The 17,696-nt window shown below is 44.1% G+C and overlaps 2 protein-coding genes across 6 annotated transcripts; both read left to right on the top strand.

The window, feature by feature from the left end:
* Positions 1–1,525, top strand: LOC100284666 (protein ELF4-LIKE 4). 4 transcript variants are annotated; one of them, XM_008660471.3, is made up of 2 exons: positions 1–421; positions 844–1,525. In XM_008660471.3, the coding sequence occupies exon 2, from the start codon at positions 926–928 to the stop codon at positions 1,280–1,282; it is 357 nt and encodes a 118-aa protein (XP_008658693.1). In that variant the 5' UTR covers positions 1–421; positions 844–925; the 3' UTR covers positions 1,283–1,525. The 4 variants fall into 4 exon arrangements, with proteins under 4 accessions (XP_008658693.1, XP_008658691.1, XP_023156828.1 ...); XM_008660469.3 differs by having other exon boundaries at positions 793–1,525; XM_023301060.1 differs by having other exon boundaries at positions 774–1,525.
* Positions 1,526–6,500: 4,975 nt separating this feature from the next.
* Positions 6,501–13,325, top strand: LOC103639043 (exocyst complex component SEC15A). Of its 2 annotated transcripts, none has more exons than XM_020544383.3 (3): positions 6,501–6,791; positions 6,903–6,985; positions 10,697–13,325. In XM_020544383.3, exon 3 carries the CDS (start codon positions 10,704–10,706, stop codon positions 13,074–13,076), a length of 2,373 nt encoding a protein of 790 aa, XP_020399972.1. In that variant the 5' UTR covers positions 6,501–6,791; positions 6,903–6,985; positions 10,697–10,703; the 3' UTR covers positions 13,077–13,325. The 2 variants fall into 2 exon arrangements, with proteins under 2 accessions (XP_020399972.1, XP_020399973.1); XM_020544384.3 differs by having other exon boundaries at positions 6,903–6,989.
* Positions 13,326–17,696: the final 4,371 nt, after the last annotated feature.

Raw genomic sequence — 17,696 nt, 5'->3', positions numbered from 1 at the left:
AATATAGATACTCATGCCCGTCAAATGCGATGCAGAAATATCAGGAGACAGCCGCGTACAACGCATCCAGCGGGCGGCGCACGCAGAGGGCGATGATAGCAGACACAGACAGACAGCAGACGCTGAGACTGAGACGCGGGCAGAAGCAGAAACGTGCCTCCTAAAATGTCGCCCTCCCTCGCCGCCGTCGCAAGCCAAAAGATTCTCTCCATCTCACGGCCGACAATAAAAAAAATACTCCTACTAGTAGGAAGAAAAGAAAAAAAAAACAGAAGAAAGCAGTCCAGCCTGCCTCTGCCTGTTTCGTGTGTCTGAGGATCTCCTGATCTCCTTCCTCCCTGTCCTTCTCCTCCCCTCCCCGGCTACGGAGGTGCTGGTGGGTGCTACGGAGGAGTACTACGACGACGACGGCGAGGAGGAGGTAAGAAGCACCACCACCGTACCTTGCTCTCTTCTCTTGTTGGGAATCGTCCTGGTGTTGAGTTGCCTGGAGCTGGATTCGCTCCCTCGTTCATTCATTCCTCTCGCTCATCGTGCCCCGTCTTCGAGTTCGAGCAAAGCGAAAGCAAATCGCGGTCGTTAATTCCGAGATCGATCCGTGTCGAGTTTTCCGGGCCCAAGCTGGAAAGATTCGGCAAGTACATCTGATCTTGTAGCATATACTAGTGTTGTACACTGTCCTCCCATGCCCCAGCTAGTGGCTTGCTTTCCTGCAGTGAGTGAAGTATACTCAACCAGATTCATTCATTCATTCATTCATTTCTAAATTGCAGTATGTGTTTTTGTTTGTAGACAAGTGAACCCACATCCTCCTCACCTCAGCAGCCTCACCGCCCATCGCAGACTCTGCGCGGCTGCTGACAAAGAGTGCAGAATTGCCAAGACTAGTACGCCGACGACCACCAGCAGCAGCTGTCCGGGTTCCATGGAGGGCGGCGACGGCGAGACGACGCTGTCCGGGTTCGGCGTCGGCGGCGTGGACACCAAGGTGCTGCACGCGTTCCAGACCAGCTTCGTGCAGGTGCAGACGCTGCTGGACCAGAACCGCCTCCTGATCAGCGAGATCAACCACAACCACGAGTCCAAGGTGCCCGGCGACCTCTCCCGCAACGTCGGCCTCATCAGGGAGCTCAACAACAACATCCGCCGCGTCGTCGACCTCTACGCCGACCTCTCCTCGCTCTTCGCCGCATCCGACGGCGCGTCCGAGGGCGGGTCCGTCGGCACCGTCCGCCAGGCGGGCGCCGCCGGACACAAGAGGATCAGGTCCGGCCTCGACTGACCTGTTTAATTAGGCAGCTTCCAGATCAACCAACCCCTTCGTCTTGTCTTAGCTTAGTACCTGTACCAGTACAGTAGCTATATCATGCCAGTAGTGCCACCACCAGCCAGGGACCTCCCTTTTCATTTTTGACTTGAGCTCATCTTCTCAATTGCATCTGTCCACGACGTACGCTATATATATATCTATCCATATTATCTCCTCTGCTACAATTAATTAATTACTCCCATTTTCTTGTTGCTATGAGCTACTAGTACTGTCACTGTGAGGTAGTATGCACTTTTGATGCCCATGACGACGATGGGCCCCCAAAAATCCAAGGCAACTCTTGCAGTGTCAGACTCAGACACACAGGTGAAAATTTCCCCTCGATTTCATCTCTGTTTCTACACTGCGTGCCAGAGAGAAAAGAAAGCAACCATCTTTCGCGCGCTCATGCATAGCAGAATCTGCTTGGCGCTTTCCATGCATGATTGCGAGCAAGCCAAGCCGCTCGCTCTGTGCCGCGTTGCCTGGGATGCTCCCCCCTTGTTTTCCACGCTGTCCTGCTTCCCCTTTCTCTCGCTTCGCTTGCGGAGAAACCCTTGCCGTCGTCGCTTGTTTTCCTGCGCTCTCTCGACTTCCTCTCTCGGCGGCGGCGGCGGCGGCACTTTCTGCGGAAACCTGTTGACGCTGGGCGTTCCGTCCGGCATTGGATGATGGCGATTGCATCAGCTGTTTAGGATTTGGAACTGCTAAATAAAGAGAGAGAGTTGCAGCTACAGTGGAGTGTGGACTGTGGAGAGGGACAGGGGAAATCAAATGCAATGCAAATCGCTTTTCCACCGGCTCCTTTTATGTTTGTCGTAGCAGGCGCCTCCCTGTCCCTCCCGGCTAAAGTCGGCGTGGGGGTTTCCCACGAGATTCGCCACTTCGGAAAAGATCCTTTTTATGCACAGACATCAAGTACTTTGGAATTGCCAAAATCCAGAGGACGTTGTTCGTTGGCATGAGATTGCAATTTGGATTAGTTAAAATTTATATAAATTAGAGAATCAATTCGACCAGAAAATCATTCAAACCCACGAATCCGTAACAAAATCTGGTTCTGTTGCATATAGTTATGGAATTAAGGAGAAATAAAATCCTCTTTATTCAATTTTAACTAGCAATAGGTTGAATCTCCTCTTTAGTCTATCTCAAACTAAACAAGGTCTAAGCATATTTGGATCTAAATAGGATAATGATAATAACAACCGCAGCAGTACTGGCACCGTTTTCGTTTTCATAGACCACGTCTGTGCTGTGCACCTTTGGCACGATTTTTTAATTAAGCCGATGGATAAGCTCTTACAAAAATCGTGTCGAAAAGGCCTCACTTTGGACTTTAAAGGAGAGAAAAGAATGACATCTTTACTTTTTTTTTAAAAAAAAACAAAAACCCAATAGAATCTAAGGATTAGAGATGGACTTCCAATCCATGATTTCGAGGGATAATTCTACTGCTGCACTACGAAACCTAGAAAGTATGGGCGACCAATTACATTAGCGCAACGTAAAGCTAGGATCACTGAGAAAAAAAAAAGATATCTTTAAGTGGCAGTGGCACTGGCACTAGCAGGCCTCCTCACTTCCAATCATGCTGCGCTTGACTAGTACTAACAAGGAAAGTGGCCCAGCCTCTTTCTTTTTTGACCGTTCTTGACCCCTGGCAATCTGGCATTGTGCTCTCACTGCAAGCTTCCAATATCATTTCACCCATTTATACATAATAGTTTTTTCAATCCTCCCGCACTAAATTTTTGCAACATACTTTCATCTTACGCTAGCATAATAATTGTAGAATATATAAAGTCATCAAAGTAACTGCACAAATATAAATGTGTAATATGAAGTGAGAGATAAAATGGTCAAGATAACCAAGAGTGGATAAATTAAGCTTCTCTAAAATTTCTTGCACAAATTAAAGCATATATCAATCCGTCCACTTCACCTCTTAGAGCATTTCCAAGAGAGGCTCTAAACATGGTCCTATTTTAAATATAGGGCTCAAAACTATAAAACATCCTTCCAACAGCGGCCCTATTTTATAAAATTTCATCAAATAGTTATAGGGCTCGGTCTCTCGGGTCCTAAATATAGTACCCATATACTGGAGCCCTATCCTCATTTCCACTTAATCTCCAACCATTTATTTCCTAATATCATAATTTATTTCCTAAATAACATTATTTAAGGCCTGACTATTGGAGTAAACATTTCTTTTGAGACCCTAAACATTCTAAATATGGTTCTATTTCAAATTTTAGGACTCTATTTTAGGGTTTGTTGTTGGAGATGCTCTTATATATATATAAATAGTGTTTCTACCGTTCGATTAAGAGTTTAGCATCCTAGGTTCCAAATCCTACACTAAGCATGGTAGTTCTAGTAGTATAAATATTTAAATGTAACTGCTCAAAAAAAAATAAATGTTTTAATTAATGTAAGGGTTAGAAACAACTCGATGTCCAAGAGTCGGTATTCTCCACTAGTGCTTGTTGGGAAGCACCCGCACAAGGGTGTCACCTTTTGGTCCGCGCAAGGACCAAGCGCTCTCTACGTGCTGATTCTTTGCCACTCAGTCACAGCGAACTTCCAACAGTCGTGTACACCTTGAGTTGGGTCATCCACAAATTCTATGGATGATCACCGAACTTTCGATCGCCACCAAAACGTCTTGATGATACCGACCACCAAGAGTCCAAGAGTAACAAGCATAGAGTAGCACTTGACCTATCCAAGACTAATGACTAATGAGAATGGCTGATGCGCAATTGTTTCTTTCAATATGCTAATGAGGCCACTAATAACGTGATTATCAACTTTTTTTTTCAAGTTTCTTACTAGGCAAAGGCTCTTACTTACACTTCAAAGGGGTTTCAGCCCATATAATGGTCAAGAGAGCTAGAACAGACGAGTTGGGTTGTATTTATACGTGTCAACCAGTCAAATAGTTGTTATAGTGACTTTGGGCTAAAATCGCGGGCGTCGAGCCATCTAACGCATGATTGTTAGACCATCGGCATTTGACAACCCCCTGCTGAACTAGTTTGATGCTCACGGAATCTCTTTGGTCATATTTTGGAGAGCGTTAGACCATCTGTCACCTTATTGACGGACAACGTCGGCTCGGTCCAACGAGACTCAAGGACCACAATGATCTCATTACGTCAGATGTAGCTGTTAGAGTGTAATTTAGGAGCGTATGGTCCGACAACCCCCGTTGAATTAGTTTGACATTCACAAAACCTCTTTGGTCATATTTTGCAAGACGTCATATCAGGGCACAATGGTGTGACAGTCACCCCATTCATAGGGCCCAACGCTCCTATAGGAAGAACCCTAGCTACTATAGGTGCCCCATTCAGTGTTAGGTGTCTGACCATATTCAGTGTTAGGCGTAAGACGATCATGCCTTCACTGGCACACGTGTAGGCGTGGGACCATATTCAATAGTTTGAGTCTGACGTTCTTGTTTTTCAAGGTCTGTCCCAAATGATTTTGGACCTCATCCGAGCTATCGAGAGCTAAAGAAAGCTATTGTGCATCACACTTAACTCATTAAACTTACCTATGTCAAGGTAGCAATTCATACCCCCATTTATAGCATGATTAAAGGAAAACAAAGTCCTAAAACTACTCTAATTGTCTCTCAACTTCAATTGATACTTATAACTAGTCCATCCCCCTTAACATCCATCTTTTTAAGACCTAAATGAATTCCATACTTAGGGGCATCAAAACCATTGATTATCCAATCAATCAATATTGTTGTGGCCTAACTCAAATTGCCTCTATAAAATACACATTAGACATAATAATCGTATGTTGCCATTAATCACTAAAACCACTAAGGGTCCAGATGCTTTCAATATCTCCATTTTTGGTGATTGATTTTTTAACACTACGTCGAGTATATGAAAGAAGTGACATTTTAAAATACTTGATTTCAATGAACTTGTGGCGTTAAAACATGAATCTTAGGATAAGTTCATACAAAACCAACTTCACATCATGTACTGTAAGAACAACAAACAAACATTATAAGTAACATGCTATGAATATAAAGAAAGAAACACATGTCATAGTACCATACGCATGCAACATAACATAACATATAAGACACGAAAGGAAAAATACATGTGCCATATGAACATTTCAGCATATGAACAAGTGAGTATCATGAGAGAAATACAAAAAAACACCTAGTGGGTTCAATTCAAGCAAAACCGTACAAGGTGGTCTATTTTAGTTTTGACTAGAAGTTTAATGGCATATTTACAAGCTTAAAAAGTTTAGTGCTTATCAAACACATACAAAATTATAATGGCACAAACATAATTAACCCTTAAATTTTCTGTTGCTATCGAGTTTTGATTTACCTATCATAGGACTAATTTTTAAGCACTGTTAATAGGATGTTTGGATACTAGTTAGAAGTATTAATATAGTCTAATAATCATAGAACTAATTACATAGATAATGACTAAATGACAAGACAAACCTATTAAGTCTATCGAGTCCATTATTCGTTCATACGGTGCTATAGTAAATATTTGATAAACATAGATTATTTAGACTTAATAAATTTGTCTCATCGTTTAGTATTCACATGTATAATTAGTTTTTTAATTATAATCTATTTAATATCCGTAATTGAGTTTTCAAACATCCTACGCGAGATAGACTGAACTTTATTTAGTGGAACCTTCTATAGCCGTGTCTTCCATACATAAATATCTATACATTTTTTTTGAAGTAAAGGTACTGTAGGAGGGTCCTACAGTAATATTATTAAAACAATAGAAATGAGTTTAGGGAGGAATAGGAAGATTACAAAGAAATGGAAGATAAAGTGAGCCGAAGGGAAGAAGTTACATCCCTAAATTGAGTAGCCAAGATGCAATGTCTTCTTTAAAAGCAGACTTGACTCTATGGCATAAAAGGGCAATTTCACTCCTAAACATAGCCTTGCACTCAGGAACCGAAGGGGGAATTTCATTGAAGATCCAATTATTTCTGCACCTCCAAATGCACCACGTCTGATAATAATAGCTTCAAGCATAAGGGGACTTGCAAACGTCTTCTTACATATTTTTACTTTTTATGTACGCAACCTTAAAATATTTTATAATTTTTTTTGTTTTACTAAATCTGTTTTGAAGTATTAAATTGAATAAAGAATAGCAAATAGAATCTCTAGGACTAAGAGAGAGAGAGGGTGATAGAGAGCGTTTAGCGGTTATGGAGCAAACCTTGTAGAGGGAGGCGGGGAATGGGTAAATCGCGCGCGACTCCTGCGGATCCACCGGTCACCCACGCCTTCTCCGGCCTCACAAATGAAAAACCTATTTTTGGTCCTCTCTTTCTCTCTCTCCCCCCGAGAAGGGTACGACGATCGAGTTCGGTTCTGCTTCCTTCCGGCTCGCCACCTCCGCGGCCACCGGCGCCGGCGCCGGCGCGATATCTACACACGGGCGAGATCTCGGTAACTAAACCGGTTCTTGAACCCAATCGAATTTGCCGTGTTCATCGGCTTGCTTCCTGTGACTAATCCGCCGTTGTGATGGTACTACGGGTACCGCTGCTTTCCTTTCAGCGTTCATTTGCAGTGCGGTGGCTCGTTGCGTCGCTGCTATATCATCTGAACAGAGAAGAAGGCGACCGGATCCTGCAGCAAAGGCAGGTGACATGCACTATATAACAGTATTTTCTTCCTTACTATCCCATTTTAGTGCTCCAATGAAATCTACTTCCCCTTTACTGATTCTATGGGTCTGTGCATGGTTGAGTCTGCCCCGTATCCAGTGAGCCAGAATCTTGGCTGGCTTCCCGGGTGTAATATACAACACCATGTTTGGCTGTTTGAATGTGTCCTCCAGCCTAATATCCATTACATATGCTGTTTGGCTGCTTGCTTGTTGCACCAGCACAAAAGTTATTAAAATTTCTTATATTTTCATATAATCTGACAACTTGTGCGTCTTTAAATTGACCATATTATGTCTCGCTTAATCCACTTTTAAATAAATTAAAATAATTTAACAGACACTAATTACATGTTAATACATCATTAGAAAAAGATTAATGGTGTGTCTATAATTTATTATATCATGCCTCAAACCTTATTCTACTTTTAAAATAAATTAAAAATATTTAATAGACACTAATTATAGATTAATACCTCATTAAGATTGATTAATGGTTGCACTAGTATAGCCAGGCTCACTAGAAACCGATTCCATTTTTGTTTCTGTGGAGTCTGGCTAAGTGAGGAATCTTACACCTCATGGGCTAGGCCCAACCATCGATTCACGCAACCAATGATCCGCAGGTTGCATCCGGGGAGTCTGGCTGAGCTAAATTTAGGCAACCAATTACACCCTCTATAATACCGTTGGCTTTTGTCATGTGGTTTAGGGCATGTAAAACCTTAAGACTATGAATTGATTTTCAAGTACAAGAGACAACTAAAAGTCTGTATGGTATAATCCTGAGTCTATGGGCCATAAATAAAGTTAAAGACAATGTGTTTAGAGAAATCTTGTAGAGACGGACTTTTCGCGAAGAGCTTGTTTCTTGCATTTCTTTTAATTAATCCCTAGAGGTCCTTGAAGAGACCCATATTAAATATGGTTGTACATGCTCTTAAGCCTTGGTCATCTATCCAGGATCACATTTAGAATCGTTTCAGCGGATCACATTTATATAAATTAGAGAAGTAATCCAGATAGGAATCGTACAAACCGAAACAGAGCCTTATTTGTTTCCTGGTTGGTTCCATTTGTAAGCGCGTAGCCTAGAAATGGCAATGGGTAAATACCCATCAGGTATTACTACCCCATACCCATACCTACGACACAAAAATAACCTTATCGGGTCACCCATATACACTGGTGGGTATGAATTTACCCCATACCCATACTCATGTGGGTATGGGTCACCCATCGGGTCACCCGTACCCACAAAAATTAAACATCTATCAAAATATTATATTATACAAATATCAAGTATATCCATCTAAATACGATTACAAAATTTCTAGCAAAATTTAACCATCCATTTAACGCACCAAAGATAATTGGATAGAGTAGTAACACTAAGATAGTACTACATAACACATTACATGTTCCATTATATGGTCATTAAATTGTCGTTAAGCCTTCTATGACATTATGGCCTAAAAGGTTGTTAAATAGTAAAAAAGATTGATGACTAAAGTCTAAATTAATGCTTGAGCTAAGTTTATATTGGATATTTTATACCCACAGGTTAACGGTATGGGTGAAGACGGAACGTTCTAATACCTGTTTACCCATTTGGTGAAGATTTTTGCTCGATAATAGACCCACTGGTAGAATATTCAGCCCACATACATACCCTAATAGAGTAAATACCCATCAGGTATGAGGTCGCGGGTATCCATTGCCATCTCTAGCTATCCTATTAGGATTCGTCCTATGTCCCAATCAGATGATGTTTAATAATAAATTGTAATTGGACAGTTTGGACTCAATCCGATCAAGGCCGGATGTAGTCTTTTCGTTTTTTCGAGTATCAAGCTTGGAAATTTAATATTTTAAATAAAACTTTGGTCCATAACATAATTCAATATTTAAATGATTACAAATTCGAAGATGAATATGAAAAGAATTCCGTTTGTGGTTCTTTATATTAAAAAATGGTTTTATTTTATCTGAAAACCAATACCCAATACACCCTTAATTATTGGGGCTACTGTGTTTCTGTCTTTGGATTGAAGTCAGGGTTGTGTCGTCAAAAACTGAGGCCATGTGCAAAACTATTGAATAGAAGACCCTTCTCATTAATTGCTTGAAAAAAAGAATTATAACAATAAAAATATTATAATGTATTACATAGAAATAGAATTTATCAAAAAATTACCTATTCAACTCTTGGTTGTATAAATTTTACTTGAACAACTTTGCACAACATAACAATTCTCAGTCAACATATAACAGTGAGTAAGAAAAACATTTAATAAATACAAGATAATTAATCAATTAGACAAGATAATTACCTGCAGAGTTACACTGATGATCTTTAGACTTTAGGAATCAGCAACATGAAGACAGAAATTATGCACTCTTCCCCTTTCTGACCTCCTTGGGGCCTCCTCCGCTCGGTAGTTTCCTAGTGTGGTAACTTGGTCACTCCGCCATACACGGGAGATGAAAGACATAGAGACAGATACACGGCCCTGATTGAAGTGCAATTACGATTTACTCCATAAAATTAAATTTTGTGACTTTAGACTCTTTTGAAAACGAAGAATAAGTTTGAGCATGTTATGTTAGAGGTACTTGACGGTGTGAAATATAGGGACAAAATCACAGATACCCTTCATTTGTAATTGTGATTTTGCCATTGTTTTTTAATTTGAATGTTCTGTGATTATGATGTCTCTATGATTTCTTGATAAAGGAAGCTTTATAATAAAGTTTACCAAGAACGATACATCAAGATGATACATAGTCTTAGTACACAAAACTTCCGGCCTCTGTCTAATGCACATAGCCAACCTAAAAGAAAAACAAACATAAACGTTCAGTTTTCCCAAGCTAGCGGCAATCAATTCAAAGACTAAATCGCCACCCATGCACCCGGAGAAAAAAGACCGTGACTGTTCGCACCAAGCGTCACGTCCCTCCACAACCAACGGCCGCATCTCCTCTCGCTGAAGCTTTATAATGATGTCTCTACGATAACATGCACAAACTTGTTCATCCTTTTTAAAAAGGGTTTTTTAAACTGGTGCCCTTAGTTTTGCTGTTGTTCTCACTTTTACCCTTAGTCATATTTTTTGCTTAGTTTTGTCTTTCTGTTCTATAGCACTGGAAGGGCAAAACTGAGCAAAAAAACACAACTAAGGGTAAAAATGAGGACACCATGCCCAAATCACAAAGTTGAAATTTTGGGATAAAATCATAATTGCACTTCCATCCAGTGAAAAAAACACAGTAGTCCCTTAATTATTCGCAAGCCCATCCAACAAAATACTATAGCAAACTCCCACTGCCATAGCTGGTTCAGTTTTCCCCAAGAAGGCAAAAACTCGCTAGGCTCTTGTGCAGTTATCTGCTTGTCCCATTTTCCTTATTTTGACTGATGAAGAATTGCAGTCAATGTCATCTATTACTGTGTCGTTGCATCCTCAATTTAGGCCCTGTTCCAATCTCGCGAGATAAACTTTAGCAGCTTTTTTTTAGCTACTTTTAGCCATTTATAATCTAAACAAGAGAGCTAATGGTGGTAATTGAAACTAAACTTTAGCACTTCAATTCATATAGCTAAAGTTTAGCAGGAAGCTAAAGTTTATCCCGTGAGATTGAAACGGGGCCTTAATCATTACTGTTTTGTTATCTTTTACAGTTGAACAATGACTGCTCAGCCAATGAAGAGGGCTATTGTGGAGAGTGGAGATGGAGGTCTTGGTTTGGGAATTGCTACATTCATTGCAAACGGTGAGGATTTGGGTCCCATCATTCGTCATTCGTTTGAGTCTGGGAAACCTGAAGCGCTGATGCAGAACCTTAGAAGCATTGTGAAGAAGAAGGAAGTTGAGATCGAAGAGCTATGCAGGCTTCACTACGAGGATTTCATCCTTGCTGTGGATGAACTACGTGGTGTGTTAGTCGACGCCGATGAGTTGAAGGGCATGCTATATGGCGAGAATTCACACCTGCAGGAGGCTTCTGCTGACCAACTCCTGAAGCTCGACGAACTTCTTGAGCTATACTCTGTGAAGAAAAACGTTGGGGAGGCCATAACAACGCTGAAGATATGTGTGGAGGTGTTCAGCTTGTGCATGACATGCAACAATTTCATTGCCGAAGCTAAGTTCCATCCTGCACTTAAGACACTGGACCTGATCCAGAAAGGCTACCTGCGAAACATTCCTTTGAAGCTTGTTAAGAAGGTGGTGGCGAGGCAGATCCCACTGATAAAGCTGCACATAGAGAAGAAAGTCTGTAGCGAGTTCAACGATTGGCTCGTCCATATAAGAAGAATGGCCAAGCAGATTGGGCAGGCCTCCATAAGCCAGGCGTCGTCGGCTCGCCAAAAGGGCGAGGAGATGCGTGCCCGGCAGAGGGAAGCCGAAGGGCATAGCCATGCTGGACCAGATGAGCATCTGTATGCCTTGGACCTGGAGAACACGGAAGAGGAATCGGCGCTACATTTTGATCTCACACCGGTTTATCGGGCGCACCACATGCACACATGTCTTGGGATGGAGGACAAGTTCAGAGACTATTACTACAAGAACAGGCTCATGCAACTCAACTTGGACATGCAGATCTCCACTTCGCAGCCCTTCTTGGAGTCCCATCAACCCTTCCTTGCCCAGGTAGCTGGGTTCTTTATAGTCGAAGAACGTGTTCTTCGAACCGCAGATGGATTGCTGTTGGAGAGTCAGGTGGAAACAACATGGGAGACAGCTATTGGCAAGATAACGTCTATACTGGAGGAACAGTTCTCTCGCATGCGTACAGCCAGCCACTTGCTTCTCATAAAAGACTATGTCACTCTTCTAGGCGCAGCTGTGAACAAGTACGGCTATCGAATCACACAGCTGATTGAAGTTCTGGAGAAGAGTAGGGACAAATACCACCAGCTGCTGCTTCTTGATTGCCGGAAGCAGATAGACGACGTCCTTACTAATGACTCGTACGAGCAGATGGTTATAAAGAAGGAATACGAGTACAGCATGAATGTGACAGCGTTTCATCTGGAACACGATGATGCGATCCCTGATTTCCCATACGTGACATCCTTCTCCTCTTCCGTTCCAGATGTCTGCCGCATCGTCCGGTCCTTCATCGAGGATTCCGTCAGCTACTTGTCATACGGCGGTCTCATGAACATCTACGATGTGGTGAAAGCATACCTAGACCGGCTGCTGATCGAGGTGCTGAACGACAGCCTTCTGAACATGATATACGCTCGTTCCCTGGGCATGTCGCAGATGATGCAGCTCGCTGGAAACATATCGGTCCTTGAGCAAGCATGCGGCATGTACCTGCTGCACTCCGCCCAGCTGTGCGGCATCCCGAAGCGTGTCGCCGAGAGGTCCCATTCCGGCCTGACTGCTCGAGCGGTCCTCAAGGCCTCGCAGAACGCGGTGTACAACGCGCTGATAAACCTGACCAATTTCAAGGTCGACGAGTTCATGGTGCTCCTGGAAGAGGTGAACTGGATAGCGGAGGAAGCCCCCGACAACGCGAACGACTACATGAACGAGGTCCTGATCTACCTCGAAACGCTGGTGTCGACGGCGCAGGAGATCCTGCCTCTGGAAGCTCTGTACAAGGTGGTTTCTGGTGCCATGAGCCACATCTCGGACTCCATAATGACCACGCTCCTGAACGACGGCGTGAAGAGGTTCACCGTCAACGCGGTCTTAGGGATCGATATTGACCTGAAGACGCTGGAAGCATTCGCGGACGACAAGTTCGACAGCACGGGGCTGTCAGATCTGGGCAAGGAGACGACTTTCAGGGACTGTTTGGTTGAGATCAGGCAGCTCACGAATCTCCTGCTCAGCAGCCAGCCTGAGAACTTCATGAACCCGGTGATCAGGCAGAGGAACTACGGGTCTCTGGACTACAAGAAGCTGGCCATCATTTGTGAGAAGTACAAGGACTCTGCAGACAGTCTGTTCGGAAGCCTTTCAAACCGGAACACCCCCCAGCAGAGTGCCCGTAAGAAATCTATGGACGTCTTGAAGAGAAGGCTTAAGGATTTTAGCTAAGGAATAAATTGCTGGCACTAGCATATAGTATCTATCTTTTAGATTTCAACTTCCTCGACTACTTTTCTAGGTAGGTCGATTTGTCTTTGTAGGTGAAGTGTCGATTTGTCTGTGAGAGTGAGACCACATGAAGCTAGAGAGAGAAGATGCCAATAAGCTATTCAGGCTGCCGCTGCTTCGTGCTTCCGTTCCACTGGCCGGGTGGCTTGATTGTTTATGCAGACTTGGCTAATAAGCTATTCAGAGCTAGCCCTCCAATTTGCTTAAGACAGTGACCTGGGCGTGAGAGGGGAGGGAAGACGGCAGCATATCCGACAGCGACGTCTCTCGACGCTATGCTGCTTACGATGGCGCATCAGTGCTGACTGCTGACTCGAGGTATAGGCAACATCACTACTCCGTCCTTGGTCATTAGGCCATTAGCGAATCATTGATCGCTTTCTCTCTCTCTCTCGCTAGCTCTGCCATCAGCACCTCGTTGCTTATGGTTTTCTGTCGGTTTCATGGGGCAGGGCAGCTAACCCTATCCCTGCTGTGATGCCAACACGATGTCTCTGGTCGAGAAAGCAACCGGCATCGCTGCTCTCTGCAAGAAGGGAGAGAAGAACTGCAGTGCTTTCTGAGGACAGCTACCTACCTGCCACAATTCCAACAAGAAACACATATGATATGATGTGAAGCTGGGGAAATATTAAACTCCGATCCATCTGTGAGCGGTGTCTGCCTTGGAGACTTTTTTCCCCCTTCCATTGGACGTGCTTCTGGTTCTCTGGTTTCTCATCAAGTACAAGCTTCTTGTGATCCAGCTTCTGTACTTGCAGCAGGGGAGGCTGTACTACACTTCACCACAAATGACAAAACGGTGCGACTTGCAGGGTTTTTGTTTTTTTAATCCAGATTCAATCGACGAGGGAAGGGTAGTACTATCTTATTTTTGCCCGTTTCAAAAGACAAAAAAAAGAAAGAAAGAGATGAAAGAAAATGGGATCTCTTTCCTCGTTCTGGTACCTGCAGAATACGCCCTACAAACAAAAAAGGGCACATGTCCACATCGTCAATTACGCATAAAAGCTATAGTATTGCTGCCCCGAAACCAAAATTCCATTTTTATTTACAAAGGCACAAGGGATTTGACGAGGGTATATTCCTGGCCCCGCTACGTCACTCACCGCAAGAGAATCTCGAATAGTTTAGGCTGTTGCTTGTGTGCCTGCCAGCCAACCTTGCATTCGCCCAGCGCAACATGTAGACATGAAAACTGTTTGTGTGGCTTTCATACACGACGTGGTACGTTTTGTTTAATCGCGGTGCCATAATCGCGTCCAAGTTCGACGAATCATGCATTTTTGCTACTGGATTGCATGCGTTATTTCTTACTGCGGCTCCAAATTAAGTTTCCTCTCCGATCCCCTTGGAGGATTTGGGTAGCATGCATATGGAGACTGGGTTCAGTAGATAGTCTGGAGTCTGGACCTGAGGTAGACAACACAGGTTTGTTACTCTTGATACAAACAGGAGACGATAAAATACAATTTGTTTGGTACGGAAGAAAGAGTAATAATAGGTCAACAACCTCCAATGCTCCAAGTGGGAATAATGAAACGAAGAGGCGAACCAAGACAGTGAAAGCTGCGAAAACGATTATCAATTTGTTTGCTTCGTTGCTTTAATTCAGTTGTGTTCAGCTTTCAGCCTGTGCGTGACGTGTCTCTAGGCCTTTTCCCACTTCGCTGCTATGTAAACCGTATGTTTTTTTTTTGTCTTAAAGAAAACTCCCTTTCCCGTCTTAATTGAAATATAAGAGTTCAGTATTTTGTTTTACTTAATAAACACGAACTCAATGAGAAACTTGAGAGGGCGATCGATAAGAAAAGGAATTGGAGTTAAGACGGAGCAATATAAAAGACATACTGCCGTCTCAATAGTTACCGCTTGTGTGCATCTCGCATGTCAAATTTTACCGTCACCATCCGCACAGTTTGCTTCACAATTGAATAGGTGCTAGTGGAGGAGCTGTAATAATAAGCATTCCAGAAAGCGAAAAAATTGTCCGGCTTGCTGATATTTGTGCTTGCTTATGCCATGGCAGGAACCAATCGGCCAGCAGTTACCTTTCGCAAACACCGAAAGAGTCCGGCCGTGGCCTTTCAGGGAAAACAACAAGAGTTCTTTGAGAACACTTCTTTAAACGCGCGCACACATTGTTTTTTTTTTAAATTTTTTTTCCAGATGTCGAATGTGAGCTCTTGTGATGACTCCAAAATTATTGTTCAGAAGAAAGCAGAAAGTTTCAATAATCTTGCAAGTCACACCTCCAAACGGTGCATTGTGTTTTATTTCTGGGTCTCGGGAAACATATTGGTACGTAATCAACAAGAATAAATAATATACAGAGAGAAACGAATAGAATGTGTTGAGCACCAATTTGAGGCCGGACGGTCCGCGTCTGTGGGCCGGACGGTCCGCGCGTGCGCAGAACAGATTAGTGTTCCGAGTTTTATGCTACGGTTGTTAGCTAAAATCATGGGATAAGCTTGGAAATTAGTTTGTAAAGGGTCCAGCCCCCCTCCTCTATAAATAGAGAGGTATACGGCCGATTTGTGATCAACAATCGAATCAATACAACTTTTATTCGCATTTTATCCTAGTAGTAGTTCTAGTCTAGTTTAGGTTTAGCCTCTCAATCCCCAAATTCTTCGCCTCTCTTCGACTCTACGCCGATTGGAAGAGTCTAGGTCGGCCGGCCCGAGCCTAGACAACCCCTAGGATCTCTCCTCCCCGACGGGGTCCCTCCCGGGAGCGAGATCCAGGCCGCCGCCGGCGACTTCCGCCGCCCCTGCGCACGCGCGGACCGTCCGGCCTCAGGGCGCGGACCGTCCGGCCGTCAGGCAGAGGACCCAAGCTCCTGCACCAGGTCGCGGACCGTCCGGCCCTAGGCCGTGGACCGTCCGCGCCTGACCAGAGAGCACCGCCGCCTCGCGCCAGGTCGCGGACCGTCCGGCTCTGTGCCGCGGACCGTCCGCGCCTGACCAGAGAGCACCGCCGCTGGTTCTTCTTGAGTATTTGGCGCTCCGAAAAGGCGTCAACATGCTTTTTGGCGACTCCGCTGGGGACAACACATATAGACCTATCAAATCAGCCCTCAATGGCTGGTTCAAAGGATAGCTCTGAGGTTTCCACCAGCAATATCATCACACCGACATGGGAAGCCTTGCCGGCTGAAGAACAGCTCCTGTTCGAGGAGCGCCAGGAGCAGCTGATCCAAGAAGCAAAGGCGAAATTCCTGGCTGACTTCAAAGTGGACAGGAACAACAAAGTCGTTCGGCAACGGGCGACAGATCTGGCTTCGCTCCGACCTACTACGATTACCCCAAATGTAAGTAGCACCAACGAACTCCAATCTCTTAAAGCTTACATAGACGAACAGCGAGAACATATGCAAAATATCGTAGGGGTTATGCAAAACGATTGTAGGAGACTAGTACGTGCATTTGATAAATCTAGTGTAGCAAATTTTCCTTCACACGAGTTTGAATTAGGAGATAATACACGTAATACATCGGTTAGAGGTTGTCACGACCAGTCACAACCCCCTTATGGGATGCCGATGGACATGTACCCTGAGCAAACGCAAATCGGCAGTAAACCAGCCGATCTACACATGTCCGGACCGTCCGCTCGCGAGCGCGGACCGTCCGGGTCAGCCACAGCCGAGCCCATTTTAAATGAGTTACCTAGACACGCACCCGAGCCACCACATAGGGCACCGAATTTAAACTACCCAGTCGGACAGTCCGCATACAACGACGGACGGTCCGCACATAATTACGTACGGTCCGGGCCAATGTCCGGACAGTCCGCATATGACCTTTTTGAGGAAGATTGTTACTTGAATCCTCACCCATCCCAACAACACTTCCAATCACAATATGCAATACACCAGCCCATTAATTCAAGACCTAGAGCCCAGGAAAGCTTTCCGGCCCCACCTAGAAGGCCGGAAAGAAACGATCAAACATATGAGCCATATAGGGCAAATGGAAATGCACCACGTAGCTCAAACCAATGGGGGGGCGACAACATACTAACATGCAACCAACCCCACCTATGTTTGACCAGAGAGCCGGTGGTCTTGCACCGGCTGCCGTTGATATAGTGAGGGAAGAAATAGCCGGGGCGTTCCGAGATAAGCTTGGAGTAAGCATGATCCCTGGAGGGCAATCATATCGGAAGCCTTATGACAGCCAATTTGATCACCACCCATACCCACAGGGAACCAGGATACCCGAGTTTGCAAAGTTTTCGGGTGACCAAGGAAAGAGCACGCGTGAGCACATAGGCCAGTTCCTAGCACAATTAGGAGAATTGGCCGACACCGAAGCATTCTGTGTGTGTTTATTTTCATTATCCTTAACAGGGACTGCATTCACATGGTATGCCACGCTCCCTCCTAATTCCATTTTATCATGGGGAGACTTAGAGCAAAAATTTCATGAACATTTCTTCTCTGGTGATTATGAGCTAGATTTAGTAGACTTAGTGACCCTACGACAAGAAAAGGATGAATCGGTTAGGGTCTGTTTGGTTGGTTTCTCTCGCCAACCTGGCTGTGTGAGCCAG

The sequence above is a fragment of the Zea mays genome, chromosome 9 (assembly GCF_902167145.1).
Source record: "Zea mays cultivar B73 chromosome 9, Zm-B73-REFERENCE-NAM-5.0, whole genome shotgun sequence".
NCBI classification, from domain to species: Eukaryota; Viridiplantae; Streptophyta; class Magnoliopsida; order Poales; family Poaceae; genus Zea; species Zea mays.
This window is presented reverse-complemented; position numbering and strand designations above follow the sequence as displayed.

Coding starts and splice junctions, on each gene's coding strand:
- LOC100284666 (XM_008660471.3), top strand. CDS start 926: ATGGAGGGCGGCGACGGCGAGACGACGCTGTCCGGGTTCGGCGTCGGC.
- LOC103639043 (XM_020544383.3), top strand. CDS start 10,704: ATGACTGCTCAGCCAATGAAGAGGGCTATTGTGGAGAGTGGAGATGGA.